This window comes from Equus przewalskii, chromosome 12, assembly GCF_037783145.1.
Source record: "Equus przewalskii isolate Varuska chromosome 12, EquPr2, whole genome shotgun sequence".
NCBI lineage: Eukaryota > Metazoa > Chordata > Mammalia > Perissodactyla > Equidae > Equus > Equus przewalskii.
Window position 1 is genome coordinate 39,228,267 of NC_091842.1, and position 21,101 is coordinate 39,249,367.

Consider the following 21,101-nt stretch of genomic DNA (forward strand, 5'->3'; position numbering starts at 1 on the left):
TGGATGTGACTGTCAGTTTGGACAGATAGGACATGCCCTTTGATCTCATGTCACCTCTCGGCTGGCGCTGTTCCCTGTGACTTCCAGCACAGCGCAGTCTTCCTCATCTTTCTCCATCTTGTCTCTGCCATCTTGCCACCCTCTCCTGTTTGTGGTTACCTGTTCATTACTCTCATTCTTCTTGGTCATCTTCCTCAAGACCCCACTGCTGTCTGGAGAAAATATGCTGTTTTTCTTTCTGATTGTTTCTGAGTGGCAGGGAAAGATGGAAAAGCACGTTTTTCCTAGTAGTCATGGAGTAGAGTGCCAGGGCTAGCTCATGTGCTTTTCCTTTAAGTCCAGCTCCCCTCCCTCCTCAGAGGGCACCTATCAAGCCAACTCCGCACAGCAGAGTGTCCACCTCACATAGGAGAGACATTCCAGGGTCATGGGCCTGTTATCCTCCCTCCCTCCCTCCCTAACTCATACTGAGTTTCCTTTAAAAGTCGCTTTCCTTAAGTCAGTTAAATTTCTATTTGGTTGACCAAAATTTGAATTAATGCAATTTTCCAGGACATCTCTTATATAAAGTGAAGTTCTAGGAATCTTTGGATAGTAGTTCTAGTGGAATAGTCTGTTTTCCCTCCAAGTTCGTGTAAAACTTTTTTTTAGCTAGTATATTGTGATGGTTATAATCTGTGTTTTAGGATGCATTTTAATAATAGGCTTTTTTTTTTTTTTGGTGAAGAAGATTGGCACTGAGCTAACATCTGTTGTCAGTCTTCCTCTTTTTGCTTGAGGAAGATTGTCACTGAGCTAACATCTGTGCCAGTCTTCCTCTATTTTGTATGTGGGACGCCGCCACAGCATGGCTTGACTAGCATTGTGTAGGTCCATGCCTGGGAACCAAACTGGTGAACCCTGGACCGCTGAAGCAGAGCATGCAAACTTAACCACTATGGCACCGCGTTGGCCCCAATAATAGGCTTTTAAGTGCCAAAATACTCATTGCCGAGTTTGTAGTTGTACGGTATTGATTCCATGAATAATGAGTTAAGACTTCCTTCTGAGCTTTTAATTTGGGGGTGTGGCCTTCTGGGACCTTTTGTTTTTGGTATATATTGCCATGACAATTGTAAACTTTTGTGATTTCTCTTTTTAAGAAACACTTATGTGGTTTTTGTTTCAAAAAAAAAAGAAATGTATGTGGTTTTTTTTTTTTAAACATCCTTATAACTGCCTAACTGGTGTGACAATCGATCCAGTGCGTGCTCTCTGAAGTGGTAAACCGCAGTGTTTCTACTAGTCATAACGTAAGGTGTTACCAGGGTGAATTTATAAAGTCACGGGAATATTTAGATTAACTTTGTGCAAGGTTTGGTAATTTTTCGTGAAAGAAATGAAAGCACTTATTTAAAATTTTTTAAATGCTTCTCAAGTTAAGTTTCAGCTTTGAGTGTGGTCTTCTGGCTCTAGCCCTGTGGTTTGTGAGTGTAGAAGCATTTGATATGATGAGTGAGAAAGTTTCAGGAATGTCTTTTCTGTAAATGTTTGTTGTTGTTTCTCCTCTCCTAAAGCAAATTTGCTTATCACGTGTGAACACTGAGGTCAGCCAATAGAAAAGAAATGTGGATCTGACCCTCCTATAGCTTAAGGTCAGGTTCCAGGGTCAGAATATCTGCATTGAAAATGATGTCAGTAGTATCAGCAATCTTTGAGGAGAGGATCAGAGTGTACTGGAGGGTAGGGCTTGATGGAGTCCAATTTCAATAAAATAACAATGGAGGAACATTCTAGACAGCACGAACAGTGTCAGCACAGCTGACATGCCTACGAGGACACGGATCTGACAGGACTCAGAGTTCCTGTGCAAGCAAGGTGATTCAGAGAGAGAGGGACTGTTTGCAGCACCAAGGTGGTGAAGACCCCTGGGGGCTGTCTGAGACCTACTGGTGCCTGCTTGAGGAGCGTGTGCCCCCTACCCATTGAGGCTGAGCTTTCTGGGCAGGGTGTCCCACAGATGCTCACCTTACCTGGTGCACACATCCCACTACTCTCATTGGTGTCTATTGAGAGAACCTGAGGGAATCACCTGTGGAGCTAATCTGATGGTCTTTGAAATGAAACCCAGACCGTTGGTTACCTTTTTGGGCTATGATGAGATTTTGTTTGATTTTTCTTTGAGTTGTTTTCTAGAGATTCTGTCATCACTGATGTCAAGGTGTCTATCCCTTATAGAGATACTCAGATTTTATTGAATAATTAGGATTTTTCAAGGTATATATCTAAATGTTAGTCGTGGCATCTGACTCCCAGTAAACTCCAGTGCACAGGGTGGCATAGGGGACTGGAGCTCTTTGGATCCGTGACTCAATTCTCTGTTTGAACTCCTGTTTTCTCATCAGTGAGGGTCTTGCTGTTCAAAGTGTAGTCCTCAGACCAGCTGCACAGGCAGTCCCAGATTGCTTGTTAGAAATGCAGAAACTTGGGCCCCATCCCAGACTTCCTGTATTACAATCTGCGTTTTAACAAATTCCCAGGTGATTGGTATGCATGTTAGCGGCTGAGTTGCACTGCTCTGGATGCCTTGAAGGGCTGCGTATCCGTCCTGGAGCTGCTAAGAAGGTTTGAGTCATTCTCTGGGGGAAACCTTGGGTTTCCCAGTTCAGCATCCCACAAGGACTGTCAAAATGCAATACTACAGGGTCAGTCCCAGTGCTGAGCCAAACTTCCTCATTGCCCATGGCAGCCTTGGACCTGGGCTGAGCTGTGGCGTGAGCCCGTTGACTGTCTCAGTCAGCAGTTCTCCAGCCTATTGCTCGAATACCTCCACTAGCTTGGCGCTCACTACGTGGCCTAGCTATTTGTTCAACTTTAGGACCTCTGATTGTTTGAAATGCCTTCCTTCATGACACTGAGTCCAGATCTGCCTCCTGAAAACTGCCCCTCGTGGAGTAGCCTGCATAGGTGTTCGATAAGTGTGTGTTGACAGGCCCTTGTTCCCCTTGAGAGCTCTTTAGAGATGCTCAGACACCTCTTTTGACGTACTTTGGTTGGGGTGGGGAGCACATGGGGCAGTGGAACCTAAATGGCTGTAGGGACAAGAGTGGTGGGCTTGTTTGCCCGATTTAAGTACCAAACAGTCATTGGTGATGTAGTTCATTGGAATAGCTTTGTCCTTGCTCTTCTGGATGACACATTGTTGCCTGCCCCCCGCCCCGAGTCTCTGGTTTCTGAAGAAAACCTATTGGAGGGCTTGTGCATTCTTCTTGCTCCGTGGTAGCTATGATGGGAGGCCTGGCACCAGGGCTTTGGTGCTCCCCTTTGTTGTCATGCGCTGCACTGTGCACATGAAGACGCTGGAAAGGAAGGTGGTCTGGTGCACACAGCACCTGTGAGGCATTGTGGTGTGGGAGGAACTCTGCACATCTGAGTAAATTCCAGCACGAGACTTTCAGTAGAAATCTCAACGATGACTAGATAGTAGCTCCTTTGCCTGCTTTGTGGTGTGTCTCCCACCACCCTGATAAAGCTTCGGAGTTTAATTTGCATCAGTTTTCATTGGATTTCCAAATTGAGTCCAGTTTTATTGAGAATGATTGGGGACTGAAGTTTCTGGCGAATTGAACGTTGCAAGTTTGTAGCGTATGCTGCCCCTGGATTAAGTAGAACAACTTTATGTTCAGTGGGGAAGGACTGCCTTGGACCTGAGTTAAAAGTGACAGGTGAGTCTTGGGAAGAGCCCATGGTACAACTTGGCCTTTTATTTCCTGGGTTGGGCTCCTGATTAAGCTGCAACACAAGGGGAGTAGTGGGGCAGCGGGGGTGTTGGGGGGTGATTTGAAGATGTGCTGGTAGCAGAAATGCCAACTGATACGCAAAGAAGACCCCATGCTGATGTATTGAGACACTGTGTGGCATGACAGTCAATTGATTGTGTATGAAACATAAAGAGTTAAGCTCTCAGAAAGGAAAGAAGATGTAAAAATGGCAAAAAGAGCAAGAGGTTTTGACATTTAAAGAGGTAAACATCAATAATGTGTAAAATTGATTAGTGAAGAAAGCCTCCTTCTCCGTGATGCCGGATGAATAGAGCATTGCTGTTTTTAGTGCTCCTTTACTTTTTGTCCAGTCTGAAGGCACTTAGTGCTGCAGCTGGGAGGGCCTTAGGAATGCCAGTTGCTCTGCTAGACTGCTGCAGCCCACCTGAACTCTGCAAGAGACTTTATGAGGCCCTGGACTAGGCACTGCAGCAGGTGAAGAATCGAGATGAGTCACATTGGTCCACCTTCAGGGAATGGACAGGAAAGATGAGATGAGCATGATTTTCTCTGATACAGGGTCAAGAACTGCAGGTTTACATTCGTTAGGTGATTATTAGATTAATCCATTGTCTCTCCCAACAGACCCTATGCTCCATGAGTGCAGGCTTTGTGCTCACACCATGTCCTGGAGCCTAGTAGAGTGCCACACACTCAGTCTGCGCTCACTCAGTCTGTGGAGTGAGCGGGTGAACATGTGAAGTGTAAATGCCCGAAGAGAAGCAGAGAGCCAGTGGGTGCTGTGGGAATTCAGGGAAGAATGGCCGCAGCCCAAGAGATCAGAACACTCACGGAGGGGTGGGAACATCTGGGGCTCATGAGACTAAGTTTGTGGTCACTTTTACCTGGTAACTCCCCTTTCCATCAGCGTGACTCCTAGCAAATGCCTGTGCCCCCTTACCCTGAGGTATTTGTGTCATCTCATAGCATCACTTGGACTCAAACTGGACCACACTTAAATATCAGAGACCTTTTTTGTTTGTTTGTACTTTGTTTTCCTTTCCTTTGAATTGTTAGAAATATCAAGTTCCAAATGCTTGTCTTCTGATATATTTTCTTTTAAAATAAAAAATATAGTAATGTTTTACATTTAGGAAATAAATGCGTTTAACACAAATGCAAAATACAGTGACCATGTGTGCAGCTTCTGTGGGAGACTGGCTACCCCATAAGGGCCTTGGGCTTGGGAATGGCATTTGCCCTATGATGGGGCGTTTTGGCTAAAAGGATGGCATTTGGGGAAGGGTGGATGAAAATGGAATACAATGGGAAGAAGTCGTAGTTAAAGCCCAGCTATTACATCTTTACCCAGAAACAGAGGTACCTTGTTTCTTCACATTCCTCTCCACAGTTGATCACTCTGTGTATCAAAAGTAGTCTGGGTCTCTTCCTTCTTATACCACAAGATGATAGAAAAATAAATTGTCCTACCATTTTTACTTTCCTTCTACATCATAGTACTTTCAGAAAATTTAACATGTCAGTTTCAGAGGTACAATGGGCACATGTTTAAAGCTTTGGGGAGTATTAACTATTAGAAAAAACACTTTTATAGGTATTGTACATGACTGATTTCAGCTATACACTTGTCATAAAGTGTACCTTGGGAATTGCTTTTCATTTATAATAATGAGGTGCTTGGTGTGTCTAATTGTGTCTAATGAGTGTTAATGAGTTTGAGATCTGAATATCCTTATTAGAAAAGTTAATAGTATGGAATGTGTAATTACCAAGATTTTTTCTACACATTTTGGTTTAATTAAGTTACTCTGATAAATATTTGAGTTGTTTATGTTATAGTTTCACTGATGGCTGAATGTGAGAATATTACTGTTACACATAATGGTCTGAATTTGAAAGAAAAGCTTAGTGATAGTGTTTTATGTATCAAAGATCTTATGTTTTAGTATCAGTTTTATAAGCTGCTGTTTATAGTAGGACTAAAGTTTGGGGAAAGTTGGAAAGAAGGGAACGCTTAAGAATAAATAGTACAATATGAAACTTCTGTCATATGGTAAATGGTCACCAAATGAGAACATATGGATGGATGGATGAAGAAACAGTTGGAGAGATGGATAAATTGAACTTGAATTGACCAAGGAGTTGCAAGTTTGGGGTCATCTCTCAGTTAACTTTGAAGTCCTTGAGAATCGGGTTGTTTATGTTGCCACAGATTTTCCTTTGGTCTCCTAGGGTTAGCCAGGTATGTGGGGTAGCTGGAGGGAATGCCGTGCAAGCCACCAGTAGGCCAGGTGGTGGAAGCTAAGGATGGCTGCACGAGGCAGAATCAGTTCCTTAAGATCAGTGGTAGGTAGGGTGGCACCTGGATAAATGAACATCCTTGCAGAATCGCCAAGCCCTCTTCATTCGTTATTTCAAGTAGATCAGTCAGTCGATCATGATATTTTTTGAATAGCTTTACACAGCCAGGGAGCTCAGCGTGGTGATCTCCTGTGGAGGAAATGCTAGGAAAGAAAGATGTGATATTAATGTGGTCATTGTGTGGATAAGTTCCGAGGAATTGTGATTTTGTTATTTGGAAGATCACATCATAGATTTATTAATAAGTAACAGAACTCATCACCTGATTATCACCTCTGCTCCTTCTGTTGATCCTCTGTGCCTGTACAGGTGAACAGTGAAGGGCTCAGGGGACGGCAGTAGGAGGGGCGCTCCTTAGTTCGTCTCAGTGATGGCTGGTGACCCCCAAAGAATCAAAACACTTTCCACTACCATGTGTTTGCCACTCCCCTGGAACTGACTTCTTTTGAGTCTCTAGGCTTTAACACATGTTAACTTTTATTAAGTGATCTCTGATTTTGTGGTCTGTTGCTTTCTAAGATAGAAGCTTGAATTTTCTTTAGCTTTTTTTCTCCTCAACTGTACTGTGCAGAATAGATGAGTAGAATAGGATCCTTCTCTCCGCACAGTGCCTTTCTCAGTAGCCTCGTTCTAATGCTTTGTGACATACAGGGATGGTCTTTTGATAAGATTTTACTTGCTTCTCAGTAGTTTTTAAACCATTTCACTTACCTTTTTGTTTGTCTTTTTGTTTGTTGTTATAGCCATCCTGGGGTCTCCAGCTAGTGGAATTCAAAACACAATTGGTTCTGTTGGCACAGGCCAACAGAATGCCACTTCTTTAAGTAACCCAAATCCCATAGACCCCAGCTCCATGCAACGAGCGTATGCTGCTCTTGGACTCCCCTACCTGAACCAGCCCCAGACACAGCTGCAGCCTCAGGTTCCTGGCCAGCAACCAGCACAGCCACAAACTCACCAGCAGATGAGGACTCTCAACCCCCTGGGTAGGTGAAGGAACTCTCGAGAACTTTGTCCAAATGCAGTGATGGGAGTAACAAGTCTTCTTGGAACCCAAGGCTGTTTTCAGTTATTGTTTTTACTTTAAATTCAAATTAATATATGTATATATTATGGTGATGATATCTTTTAAATGATTGCAGTGAAAGAACTTCCAGGAAAAGACTAAAGTGTCGGATACAAGGAATATGTTACAGGCTTAGAAAAAGAATAGCATTTGTAAATGAACCAACATTTTTGTTGCTTGCCGTGCCACTTCTGTCTGGACAGTTTTCATAAAGGGCATCTCTTGTGGGTCAGAATGCAGAATCTCACAAACTAGAATTATGGTTGTACCACTTGCATTGACTCTCAGTAGACCATTTATTTGATGGAGAACTTGTAGATAGTCTGCCAATTCCTAGCATGTCTTGGATTTGGGCTACCCCACACAGCTGGAGGTGACCAGCCTAGATATGGGCAGGTTAACAGGAGTCTCGGAAAATCTCTCCTGTTTCAGCCTTCTCCATGTATCAGTATTTCTAAATGTCATCTCAACCCGTTATTTGCCAGTGTTTGGTCATTTGCTCACATATCTCCACAATTTTTGCATATTGTTTCCATCCCTACATATTGTTTCCTAAATATTTTTCTTTAAATTGACACAGCCCTTTAATCTTAGGCTTAAGCCAACCAGTTTGTCAAGCAAATCAAAGTTGTTGTGCTAGTTCTCTTCTTTTCCTGATAGAGTAATAAGTATTTTAACCTTAAAAATGATCAGTTAAAAGCATCTCATTTGTTGCTTTTTGGAAAACGGCTGCCCTAATGTATATTTAGCTTCTACTGGCCAGGAAACTGGGTTGGAGTCCTAAGATTTGAGTTCTAATCTAACTTTACCCCTAGTGATAGTATAATTTGGGACAAGACTGTTAACCTCTCTGAGTCTCACCTTTTTCTTACTTTAAAATGAATACTGTAGACAAATTGACCTTTTATAAAAGTTTTTCACTTGCACCTAATTTCTATGATTTTACTTTCTTATATGCAAAAAAAAGCCAAAAACAAAAGATGACGCAAATATATGTGACAGATCAGCTTTGTTGTTTAGGGCACGATATTTAATGAAGTCAGAATCAAGATCTGAAGCTGCAAGTGGATCATTTCTAATTTTTTCCACAGCCACAGAGTACATAGCACACTTAGGCTAACAGCTAGCCTCCATGAATACAACTCCCAGAGTTCCTGCCATACTGTTTATTATTATAACTCATAAGAATCACTTATTTGTATGGTGACTTATCTGTTTTCAGAACTTTGATGTGTATATTATGATTTAGGAATTGGTTGATTTCTTTTCTTTCTGTCTTTAAAGGAAATAACCCAATGAACATTCCAGCAGGAGGGATAACAACAGATCAGCAGCCACCAAATTTGATTTCAGAATCAGCTCTTCCAACTTCCCTTGGGGCCACAAAGTAAGACCCATGTTTTAGTCGGCTCCTATCTGAGTGACAGTCGCACATGAAAGTGGTCTGGGAATCACACAAAACTCTCTGATTCTTTTTCTAAACTTGCGGCAGAGAAAATGGTTTAAGCAGGGTGGTGGGGGGAATGCTTTTTTTTTGAATTATAAATGTGGAGCAGACTGCAGATAAAACATGATTGCACTTGTGTAGTCCATACATCACCTGGCTCTCCTGACTCAGGCTTCTGTTTACAAGTCACATGCGGTTGAAGAATCTTACTCAACTGAAGCACTTTTGAGTGACTTCAGGAGCTGGATGAAGTGTTCTTGTTCTTCCCTCAGCCCGCTGATGAATGATGGCTCAAACTCTGGAAACATTGGAACCCTCAGCACTATACCTACAGCGGCACCTCCTTCCAGCACGGGTGTTCGGAAAGGCTGGCACGAACATGTCACTCAGGACCTGCGGAGCCATCTAGTGCATAAACTGTACGTGCCCACCTCACCCATTACTCACATGAGACAGGAACATTTTGTGGCTGGTGACAGTTTGACAGTTTTGAGATTTCATATATGTCTGATTGAATTCCTGAGTGCTCCCCCGAGCCCAGGTGCCAATACCACTAGCACCTGAAGAAGGTCATGTGCTTGTTTAGGAAGTCACAGAGACTGCTAGCAGGCCAGAGAATCCCAGACGCTGTGTCCCCAGTGGGGGGTGTCAGAGCATCTCTGGCTCTACCCTGAAGAGAGGCATGAACTGACCCGTGCCACAGAGGCCAAGATTCCTGGTTTGGCCAGACCGTCTGTCCTCTGAGCTCTGGGATACATGAGGAGGCTGGGATTGTCTCAAAAGCTTTGCCTTATTTAATGGCTCAAGATTATGGTTGTGGAAGACCCTTGAGAATTAGGGAGATTGGGGCCTGGTAAATACAGTTGGCGTGTGAGTACCACCGAACAATCAATTAACATCCAGGAAGTTAATAGTTAACTTTATCAAGCTAGTTAAGTTAAATTAAAAGTGATGTTAATCAACTCAATTCCCTTGGAATTTTTTTTCTTCTTTATTTTATTTTATTTATTTATTTTTTTAATTTTATTAATTTTTTTATTTTGGGGGAAGATTAGCCCTGAGCTAACATCTGCCAATCTTCCTCTTTTTGCTGAGGAAGACTGGCCCTGAGCTAATGTCCATGCCCATCTTCCTCTATTTTATACATGGGGCACCTACCACAGCATGGCTCTTGCCAAGCGGTGCCATGTCCACACCCGGGATCCAAACCAGCGAGCCCTGGGCCGCCGAGAAGCGGAATGTGCGCACTTAACTGCTGTGCCACCGGGCCGGCCCCTCTTCTTTATTTTAATCAAAATTTTCTGTAATAGAGTTTAAAAATTAGGAATTTGAAATCATATTATTCTTGAGATGTCGCAGCACTTAACAGTAGTCTCCCCTTATCTGTGGTTTCACTTTCTCTGGTTTCAGTTACCCATGGTCAACTGTGGTCTGAAAATATTAAAAATTCCAGAAATAAACAATTCATAAGTTTTAAATTGCATGCCGTTCTGAGTAGCCTGATGAAATTTTACGCCATCTCGCTCCTTCCCACCCCGGATGTGAATCATTCCTTTATTCAGCGTATCCACACTGTACACACTACCCGCTTTTTAGGTCGCCTAGTAGACATCTTGACTAGGAGATCAACTGTTGCTGTGTCGCAGTGCTTGTCTTCAAGTAACCCTGGTATTTTGCTTAATAATGGCCCCAAACTGCAAGAGTAGTGATGCTGACAATTTGGATATGCCAGAGAGAATGTATGTATAGGAGAAAAGGTAGTATATATGGAGTTGGGTACTATCCGACGTTTCAGGCATTCACTAAGGGTCTTGGAACATATGGATAAGGGGGGACTACTGTATTGTTAATAGCAAAATATTGGTGTGTTTGAATTGTAGATAAATTGACAAGTCACTATTGTCTCCAGAGAATGACTTCATTTGTGTATTCATATGCTAGGTGAGAGAGATTTGGGATTTCTCTCAACAGTGTGTTGACCCCATAGGTAGATGATCTTCTCTTTCCATGTCACGTGTAAAATGGCAAGATGCTGATGTTGTATTGAAAGTCGGTTGATAGCGTGTGTTGTCCTTTCAGCGTCCAAGCCATTTTCCCGACACCTGACCCTGCAGCCCTAAAGGATCGCCGCATGGAGAACCTGGTGGCTTATGCTAAGAAAGTGGAAGGGGACATGTATGAGTCTGCCAACAGCAGGGTACGTTGCCATACATGTTCCAGGCCACACAACACCTACAATAGATACAACTGCATCTGTCTGGCTTGTTGTCTGGAAATGGGGACATCTGTTAGTCGGGTAGACTCATCACCTTGAGGACGCTGACCAGGGAGACTTCCCTGATAAGACATGAGATTCCTGCACATCTTTGTTGGTCAACTACGTATGTCACCACTACAGTGGTAAACGAGGTATATGAAACTGCGTTTTATCCATGGATGTACTTTATAGTTTGTACTGTGTTACTGCCGGCATCAGTGACTGTCCAAGAAGAGATTCAGCTGTGGAATGAAATGTAATGTGCATTTAGTACCTACAGTCGGATAAGTCCTGTAATGTCACTAGGAGTTCAACAAGAATTTGGAGCTTTGGTTTATCAGTTGGATGTGTTGCATACTTACGTTTGCCAGTGTACTTAATACAAAAGTTCTTAGTTAGAACATACAAAAACAAGTCACTCATTTGTTTTTTACAATATTGAATGTTACTGCTTTTTAGGATGAATACTATCACTTATTAGCAGAGAAAATCTACAAGATACAAAAAGAACTAGAAGAAAAACGGAGGTCGCGTTTACACAAACAAGGCATCTTGGGTAACCAGCCAGCCTTACCAGCCCCTGGGGCACAGCCCCCTGGGATTCCACAGGCACAACCTGTGAGACCTCCAAGTAAGGACTTCATTTCCTTCTATCAGCTGCCAGTCTATTTGCTTGTTTTTCCTTCTGTGTTTTTGGTGTGTGTCTGAATACATATATTCTCAGGAAGCCCACGCTTTGGAAACTGTGATAGTGGCCATGACCTTCTATACCGGCCTGTGTTTAGACATTGAGTCTCTCTTAAAGGGTGCGCTGGCATCAGAATGCACGGTGCTTTGGGACCTGTTGACTGGTTTTCCCTTTAAGTTTGAAGTAGTCCTCAAGATAAAATTCCTTATTCCTAGATGAAGGATTATTTTAAATAACCAGTTGTTCTTCTGTTGTAGATGGGCCCATGCCCCTGCCAGTGAATCGCATGCCGGTTTCTCAAGGTATTTAACCTCTCATTTAACATTCAACAGCCACAAAGTTTATAGGTTTTTTTCCTCTTCCCCTCTGTATTTCTTTGTAGCTTCTTGTCTTATATCTTCCATTCCTTTTTGCTGATGAGCAGAATTCAGTTCACAGGCAGTATGAATATCTGTTGTATTTGGAAGTTAGGAGATCTTAGGAAAGATCTCCATCTCCAAGATCAGAGGTGGGATTTAGGGCCCGGCCCGGTGGCGCAGCGGTTATATGCGCACGTTTTGCTTCTCGCTTCTCGGTGGTCCAGGGCTCGCTGCTTCGGATCCCAGGTGTGGACATGGCACTGCTTGTCAAGCCATGCTGTGGTAGGCGTCCCACATATAAAATAGAGGAAGATGGGCCTGGGTGTTAGCTCAGGGCCAGTCTTTCTCAGCAAAAAGAGGAGGATTGGCAGATGTTAGCTCAGGGCTGATCATCTTCTTCAAAAAAGAAGTAGGATTTAGCTTTTGTTTTTTTTAATGGACAAGAGAGGATATTACTCTTAGGAAGAGTCTCCCGAAAAAGCATTAGGTGGGGGAAGGAAACATTTCTGAATGCATGAAAGGAGAGCATCAAGCCAGTCCTGGGGTAAGCAAAAGCAGGGGATGAGATGGGGAAAGAGCGGCTCTGGGCACTGTGTGTGCAGGTAGCCAAGCCCAGCCAGTGTCGGCTGAGGGGGTTTGTTCTCAGAGATTCCACATCAGGCTGGGGTTCTGGCAGCTGATCTGAACAACTTTTCAAGGTTCTTTATCAAGTTGAGGTTCTTTGGATTTTTGCTTGGTTGAAGCTGTCATTTTAGTTTGGGAGCAAGGGACATTTCAGAGCTTTCATAGCTCTTGTCAAATTGAGACTTGAACAGTAGAACATTTTTATAGTTTGCGAAATAAGGTGGTGACGTTATCCAGAAGATTCTAAAGCAAGGCCTTGCTGTTGTGTGTAGAGTAGTTGGGAGGGGAAAAGAGGTGATTTTTGAAGTTGTGGTAACCTCATTGCATACTGAAAAAGACATGGTAGGTAAACTGATTATTATGGAGGAAACTTTTCAGGGACTTGTTTTGGTGGACTAGATATGAGGGGTGAAAGAAGTGAAGAAGTCAGAGAAATTGAGCCTTAGGAGGGTGGCTGAATGCTGTGTTGGGGATGAAGTGGAAGAGTCTGCTGGTTTGGATCTGATGAGGTAGCTGAGGAGCTGCTTACTGAGAGGGGTTCGATAGCGAAGCACTCGCAGACCTCCCGCACCAACACGTCCAGGTTCGTGTAAAGAGGAATTCTTTATGTTGCTGTTTCTTAGTACGTCGTCTTCTCTTGTTTAGTTAATAAAATCCTCAGAGAGAGGGTGAAACTTTTATATTGTAGGCTTCCTGAATAGTCCTCCTGGGCCTGTGCTGGCACTTGGTTATTTAGGGTGACGTTTTTAGTCATTGAAGGTCATGCTGAAGGAGGCACGTGTTCTTTGAGACCCTCTGACAGCTACACTAGGGTTAAGGCAGCACTTCAAGGATTCTGTTAGATCGAAGGGTTGGTCCTAAGACTGACTGGAACCAGCGTTTATGTAGAGCTCTGAGTTTACAGAGTATAGAGGGAAATTATCAAGAATGAGATGCTGTGGTGTGCAGTGAGAGCCTTAGCAGCAAGTCAAGTGTCTTTCATGGCGTGACGTTCCTGCAGACTGTGGGCACCCCTGGGATGGCAGAGGTAGCCATGGGCGTGAGATCTTTCCAGGCTGTACCAAGGAGGCTGAGGCTGAGAACTGCCTATCCTTGGGCACTTTCTAAATGCTTAACATGCTTGCAAAATTAAAACCATGTTTTGAGTCTTATCTCAGATTCTAACAATAAATGTAAACCCAGCCAAAGAGCTAGGAGGCCTGGGGTGATGGGAAGGGGCTTCCTACAGAAGAAGAGATGGGAGCCAGGTGCTCCAGAAGGCGTTAGAGAGATTGGCTCAGATGGGTGCCCTGGCCTTAGTTAACACCTCCTCCATAGAGGGTGGAGTGCCTTCCCGGCGCCGCCTCGTTTATGTTGTTGCTTCACTGCTTTCGTGCAGAATGCTGCTGCCCTGATCAGCACTGCCCCAGCCTTATTTGTTCTTGGTTTCCCTGAGTTTCTACCTGCATCTCATGCTGCCCTGCCCCTCACCTCACCATACCACTCTTACCACCACCACATTGGTGCCATTTTTCCCAGATGTGAAAAGTCTGTTACTTTCCCATCTTTTCTGATTATCTGAGTGATTTCCTTTCAGTTACTTGTGTTATGTTTGTGTTCCATCTTATTTTACTTAGAGTTTATTTGGCAAGTTGGTAATTCTGTTTTCCTGTGGGTGCTTTTCCTAATGAACCCTTGTGGGTACATTTACAGGGATGAATTCATTTAACCCGATGCCCTTGGGGAATGTACAGTTGCCACAAGCTCCCATGGGACCACGCGCAGCGTCCCCCATGAACCACACCGTCCCGATGAACAGCATGGGCTCCGTCCCGGGGGTAAGTGCTTCTGCTTGCCTTAGCTGTGCTGAGAAAGCCTTGCTGGAATAGAGGAAATTCTCTAAGCAGTGGAATTGAAGATCGTTGGAGAATCCTCTGGTACTTGTTCCTTTGGATTTGGGTTATGCTTTATTTCCTTCATTTCTCTCTCTTTTCTTGGTCTTCATTACCACAGTGAGAGTTATTTGACTGTTATTTATTTTTATTGGAATGACAAAGTCATGGGAACTTGTGACTTGGTGAGAAGATGGGAGTTCTGAGGATGGAGTAGGCAGCCTTGGATTTGTGGCCAAGAGGGGCTTGTCAGCACCTGTTGACTCCTAGAGCTTACTCTCCTGAGCCTGCTTTCTAAATATTTAGAGAACTCATAAGAGGCATATTTTGAATTTAAATTATAGCATGCTGTTGATTCTATTCAGAGGACAGTTTGAAGCTGGCTCGTTAGCGACCTTGCATGAGAAAACACCCAAAGTGCCTGGGAGCCCAAAAGCTTTAGCAAGTGGTGCTTCTCTTCCTGTGAGGGAGGGAGGATTTGAAGATTTCTCTCTCTTCTGGTTCATCTTGAAGACTCTGGCCCTTGTCCTCTGAACTCTGAATAATGCTTTCTTGTCTTTTAGATGGCCATTTCTCCCTCCCGAATGCCTCAGCCTCCGAACATGATGGGTGGACATGCCAACAACATGATGGCCCAGGCACCTGCGCAGAACCAGTTCCTGCCACAGAACCAGTTCCCGTCACCCAGTGGGGCGCTGAGTGTGAACAGTGTAGGCATGGGGCAGCCAGCAGCCCAGACTGGCGTGTCACAGGTACCGTTCACCATTGGGACTGTGGCCTGCCCACAGTGATGCAGCCCCAGCTTCCCTCTCACCTTGCACATCTTGTTCTTGAGAATTAGAACTGGAGACTGCACATCTCATTTTCATGTATCAGCATCTCTTGATTTTCCCCATTTTGTCCTGTTGTTTTTGTCCTGTTTGGAATTCTTAACGTCAGGTGAATGTCACACAAAAGTGGATTGGATGGTGGGTTTTGGTTTGTGTGCTTTTGTGCTTTGATTTTGGGGGTTTTAGTTGTTTTCTTGGTTCTTATTTGTATATTTTAAATTCTGAGTTCCACAAGTGATCCTGGGAGACATTGCGTTTTAAAGAGGGAGTGGGGAAGGGCCCATGAATTCATTCCTGTGATTTGGTTTGTGTGTCCTGTTGCCTGTCTTCTCTGAGCTGCCAGGTGAAGTTAGGCTAACTGGATCATTGAACAGTTGTCTTCTTGTTCAATGTGTTTTTAGTTATTTAGTCTAAAGCTGAACTAGTTTCCATTTATTTTACTGCCGTTTTTCCTCTTTTGTTAATTGTTAATTATAGTGCATGAGATTGTTGCTGTATACAGATGTACACGTATTTAAAACAAGCCAAATCTTCCCCCAAAAGATAAACTTCGTTTTAATATTTTGATATGAATTAATGTGGAATAAAAGTCACTGGCTACACTAGATTCCTCCCTACATACTTACTCATTAAATCTTAATTTCTGTAACATGTCATTGCTTTAGAACAGGGGTCAGCAAAATTGTCCTGTAAATATTTTCAGTTTTGTGGGCCATAGAGTCTTTGTTTTAACTACTCAGTTCTGCTGTTGTGGTGCATAGGCGTATGCATACATAAATGAATGGGCATGGCTGTGTTCCGGTAACTTTATTACAGAAACAGGCAGCTAAGTGGATCCAGCCATGGGCAGTCATTTGCAGACCCCAACTCTATAGCAGTGATTAGGAATCACTTTTTACAGGGTCCACAAATAATTCTGAAGCGGTCCCTCATTGAGAACCGCTGCACTGAAACATGTCAGTGTTTCGATAACTCATTTTCATAAAAGAGAAATACCTTTCCCAGTGGTCTAAGCTGTAGGTGGGTGTTATGGAGCCCAAAGCAAGTAAGCAGAGTGTGTATGTGTGTGTTTAAGCCAGAGGTTTCGACAGTTATGTAAATCAAAGTATGAAGACATTCATAGAATTAACTTTATTAGAAAGAGCACATTATTATAAGTGTACAATTGGATGCGTTTTTACAAATGGAACATTCCTGTGAAACCAGCAGACCTCATCAAGAAACCATGATTAGATTTTCATACATTTAATTCTTCAAATCTGTTGCTGCATTTTCAAATGGGGGAGATGATTTTAATGTACTCTGTTCCCTCTGTTAGGGACAGGTGCCTGGTGCTGCTCTTCCTAATCCTCTGAACATGCTTGGGCCCCAGGGCAGCCAGCTGCCTTGCCCACCAGTGACACAGTCACCGTTGCACCAGACACCACCTCCTGCTTCCACAGCTGCTGGCATGCCATCTCTCCAGCATCCGACGGCACCTGGGATGACTCCTCCCCAGCCAGCAGCTCCCACCCAGCCATCAACTCCTGTGTCGTCTTCCGGGCAGACTCCCACCCCGACTCCTGGCTCAGTGCCCAGTGCTAGCCAAACCCAGAGCACCCCTACGGTCCAGGCAGCAGCCCAGGCCCAGGTGACCCCACAGCCTCAGACCCCAGTCCAGCCCCCGTCTGTGGCCACCCCTCAGTCATCGCAGCAGCAACCGACACCTGTGCATGCCCAGCCTCCTGGCACTCCGGTGAGCCTCTCAGTCTGTCATCTTCGGGCCAACACTCTTAGACGAGAACTTTCCCATAAAAAATTCTATCATGCAGTTGCTGCAGCGTCTTGGTGTAACTCTGAAAGTATCTGCACCCTAGTGGAACTGTGATGAGCTGTGTTTTATTTTCAATATTGTCTCCAAAGGCTGTGTTTGGCAGGACATGACATATGATTATCTTCCCTAATTAAATGAGTTTGCAGAAGTCAGCAATTATAAAGAAATCATACGTGGATCCTCTATAGAATTTTTAAACTCTCTATATACAGGAGCAATATGTTTCCCATCATCTGTCCTAGATTGAGGTCTTCTGAGTTTTAATAGTTTTTCTAGCGTCATGAGGATTTGGTAAACAAGTCACGTTCCTAATTGTATGTACTTTGACCTGGCCTATCAGCCTTGTTTTCAGACTGGAAGCCTTTTCTTCATGACAAAGTGGCAGACCCAGGTTAGTGCTTCCTGTGGCCCAGTCCTTCCTGGAGGTGAAAGTGACAGGATCACAACACATCCCATGTCCCATGCTCTACTGGCAGTGCCACGTCCCTTGCTCCCCTAGGCTGTCCCCCTGACCCAGGGGCCCGAGGCTGCTCTCATCACCTCCGTGGCCCTCTCTCACTTACCACTGAAATTTTAGTATCTGCTTTTTTAGTCTAACTTGGAGACTCCCATCCCCCTGAAATATATCCCCCTGAAATATATTAGCTTTATTCTTGGGGACTGAGGATATTTATTTATAAAATGTCAAAATTAATCCCACCAACAACCCCAAAATGACATTACTATTTGTATTTCTCCATAGGAAGTGTACTTATTTATCCTTATTTTATATTTCTTATCTAAATAAGAACCTTTTGTAATTTTATGTTTTCTTTTGTTTATTCGCTTAGAACTCCATTGAGTAAGACTTCAAAAATTTAGAGTTCTTTCAGTGGCTCCTTCTCTTAGTGTGTGTTTACTCCTCCATCACCAATGCCACCACTGTTCCTGCAATTAAAAGGCTAGTTATACATTCTTGTGTCGTGTAGAGAATTTATGCCACTTCCTACAGTATATACTGTATATATAAATTCAGCCTTTTACCACAAACATTAATGACCTTATTGGAAGGAATTAAATTTAAAAAAGGAGGATCAGTAGCTTAGGTAAAAAACTCACAGAAAATAATTTTATATCAAAATATAGAAAGGTCTCTGCCTTTCCATCTCTGCATTCTTGGCAAGAAGTCCAGCTGTGTTTCTGCCTGATGCTGACTTCCTCTGGGATTCCTGTTTTAACTTCTGTTCTTTAGTTCTTTCAAATAGGGGTGCCATTAGGTTAGTATTGAGGAATGTTAACACAAAACTGTATATTGGGTGAGAAACAGCAGTTAAGATCATTTGTATTTTCTTGTTTACAGAGATAAATGATTTTGGTTTCTCTACAGCTTTCCCAGCCAGCAGCCAGCATTGATAACAGGGTCCCCACTCCATCCTCAGTGGCCAGTGCCGAAACCAACTCCCAACAGCCAGGACCCGATGTACCAATGCTGGAAATGAAGGCTGAGGTCAAGACAGAGGACACCGAGCCCGATGCCAGTGAATCCAAGGGGGAGCCTGGCTCTGCGGTAGGTGCTGTTCCTGGGCGTGAACAGATGTGCTGCTCACAGAAGCATCACTAGTGTGTCCTCAAGGGACGTGCGGGGAGTCCACCGTGGATGTCCCTGCTTTTTGTTTTAATGTCCTGTTTGACTATGGGTTCAAGTAGGAAATAGATTAAAAACAGATTGGTTATTTATTTTTAGATATTGATTATGGGTTTATTTTATTTTGCCAGAATTGAAGAGCACTAGCTTGTGTTTTAAATGTTTGAACCATCCAACAACTTTTTCATTGCTGTTCTTCATTTATTTATAGTTCTACAGAGTTAGACTGCACAAGGAGTCTATTTGTTTACTAATTACCTGTGGCAGAAGTTGAACACTGGAAGTCCGTGGGCTGAAACCATCCTATAAATGTATTTGTTTGGCCCACGCAATATTTTAAGAGCAAGAAATTACAAATAAAACTCTAGATTTCTGGATTTTTTTTGGGAAATGAGCAGTTCTGTCAGCATTGTGCCTGCATTCCTATATGGCAGCAGTCTGGATGGGAGCAGCAGCCGTGGCCTATAGATGGGGCATGAGCTCTCCAGTTTGCCAGAGTTTCCACTACTCCTTGCTGTCTCACACCACACCTCCTGCTTGCTTTTCTTTACTTCACCTGCCTGGCCCTTTGAGCAATTTGGTTTTTGGTCTCTACCCCAATTTTCAAGGAGATTCTTGTTCCTAACTAGAAATTTCTGTATATAAAACTACTGAGCAGGTGATGGTGCATATGTGTGCAATTTTTTTAAGCACTCTAGCATGTAAAATTTTTTAAATTAGCATCATAATTGCATTGGTACTGTATTAAAGTGACTCAACTGACACCAAATGCTCCATTTCTTCTTGTAGGAGAGAAAAGGGATGCAACTTCTGACTAGGGGAAGGTTTTAACAAGCCCGTCTACATTTTAAGAGCCTTCCAATATGGCTGAGTTAGAGTAAAGGTCTTTGATATTCATATATTGTTATCTGTAATTTTGTTTTTCTCAAGATGATGGAGGAGGATTTACAAGGATCTTCTCAAGTTAAAGAAGAAACAGACACAGCAGAGCAGAAATCTGAACCGATGGAAGTAGATGAAAAGAAACCAGAAGTGAAAGTGGAAGCTAAAGAGGAGGAGGAGAGTAGCGCTAACGGAGCGGTCTCTCAGTCCACGTCTCCTTCGCAGCCCCGCAGAAAGAGTAGGTTGTGTTTTCTTGAGCTTTTGAACCGTGCTGCTTTTCCATCGTGTTGTGATTCCACACTGAGGATTAAAAGTTAAAGCAGAAAAAAGAATTCCATCTCCCCTTTGATCTTTCTTGCCTGCCGTTCTCCAAGTTTTAGCTCTTTAGAAATGGTGATAACAAGCTGGACTCCAGCCTGAGGACCCTCAGGGTTCACAGTAGGAATGAGAAATGAGCTGCAGCTCTGAGGGGCAGCCCCGGAGCAGAGCTGTTTTCTGAGATGTCGCTGACTAGGGGGCTGGTGTTGAAATTGCATCTGAGTCCTTGAGCAGGCCAAGGAGCTGGGGCTTCACTCGGCAAGGTGTGAACCACCATTGACAGATCCGAGTTCCGTGATATTGGGGAAATAATCACCATGGCAGCACACGTGTGCACTGGCGCTTGTAGGTTTCTGCTGATGCAGCAAGAAAACTAAGTGCCCAAAGTCAAGGGGCAGTGGAGTAGGACCCAGTGGCCTAGTGCATTGGGAACAGGAGACGGTAAGTGAAGATACTTGGGGCTCCAAGGTGTGTGGGGTGACCCAGCCTTGCAGTGGAAGTTGGATGCAATCATTTGAGATGTGTCCAAAGTAAGGAGGTAACAGGATGTTAGAAAATTGTCAGGTGACCCTTGGAAATGTGAGATGGGGCTCAGGAAGTTCAGGGCTGCAGGTGATGCATTTGGGAAAGATGGCAGAGAAATTGCTAAAGGCTGGTATTGTGTGGTTTTGCTGCTGAAAGGGATCCTAAAGATCACAGAGTATAGCACTTCTCAAATTTTTGGTCTTAGACCTCTGTATACTCCTAAAAGTTGAGGACCCCAGCGAGTTTTTGTTTGTGTGGATTATCTATCACTATTGAAAAATTTTTAAATATTTAATTCATTTAAAAATAACAAATCTGTTACATGGCACCCATAAAACACATTTTTATGAAAATAACTTTACCAAAACAAACATAATTAGTGAGAGTAGTGATGTCGTTTTTTTTACAATTTTACTACTTGGATAGTTAACACAGCGGGATTCTCACATCTGCCTCTGACTTCACTACCTTGTTTGGTTGAAGTATGTGAAGAAAATCCAGCCCCGCTCAGACAGGTAGTTGATAAAGGAAAGGGTCATAGCCTTTTCAGGTAATCATGGATGTTCTTTTTTGATACTACACCGAAACTCAACAATTGGGAGTTTCTTAAGCAGCGTGCAGTCTGAATCTGTGCACTGAATTGGCTGAGTTCTGCAGATCTTCCCAATGTTGACG

The 21,101-nt window shown here is 43.5% G+C and overlaps 1 protein-coding gene across 2 annotated transcripts in view; it reads left to right on the forward strand.

Moving 5' to 3' along the window:
• Positions 1-21,101, forward strand: part of CREBBP (CREB binding protein) — a 131,028-nt gene that overhangs the window by 76,936 nt on the left and 32,991 nt on the right. For both annotated transcript variants that reach the window (XM_070568614.1, XM_070568615.1), the window contains 11 exons: positions 6,866-7,108; positions 8,473-8,575; positions 8,908-9,054; positions 10,715-10,832; positions 11,352-11,523; positions 11,838-11,882; positions 14,256-14,380; positions 14,998-15,186; positions 16,583-16,999; positions 18,444-18,623; positions 19,632-19,821. In XM_070568614.1, coding sequence (XP_070424715.1) covers positions 6,866-7,108; positions 8,473-8,575; positions 8,908-9,054; positions 10,715-10,832; positions 11,352-11,523; positions 11,838-11,882; positions 14,256-14,380; positions 14,998-15,186; positions 16,583-16,999; positions 18,444-18,623; positions 19,632-19,821 — 1,929 coding nt within the window. The remainder of the gene's footprint in view (positions 1-6,865; positions 7,109-8,472; positions 8,576-8,907; positions 9,055-10,714; positions 10,833-11,351; positions 11,524-11,837; positions 11,883-14,255; positions 14,381-14,997; positions 15,187-16,582; positions 17,000-18,443; positions 18,624-19,631; positions 19,822-21,101) is intronic.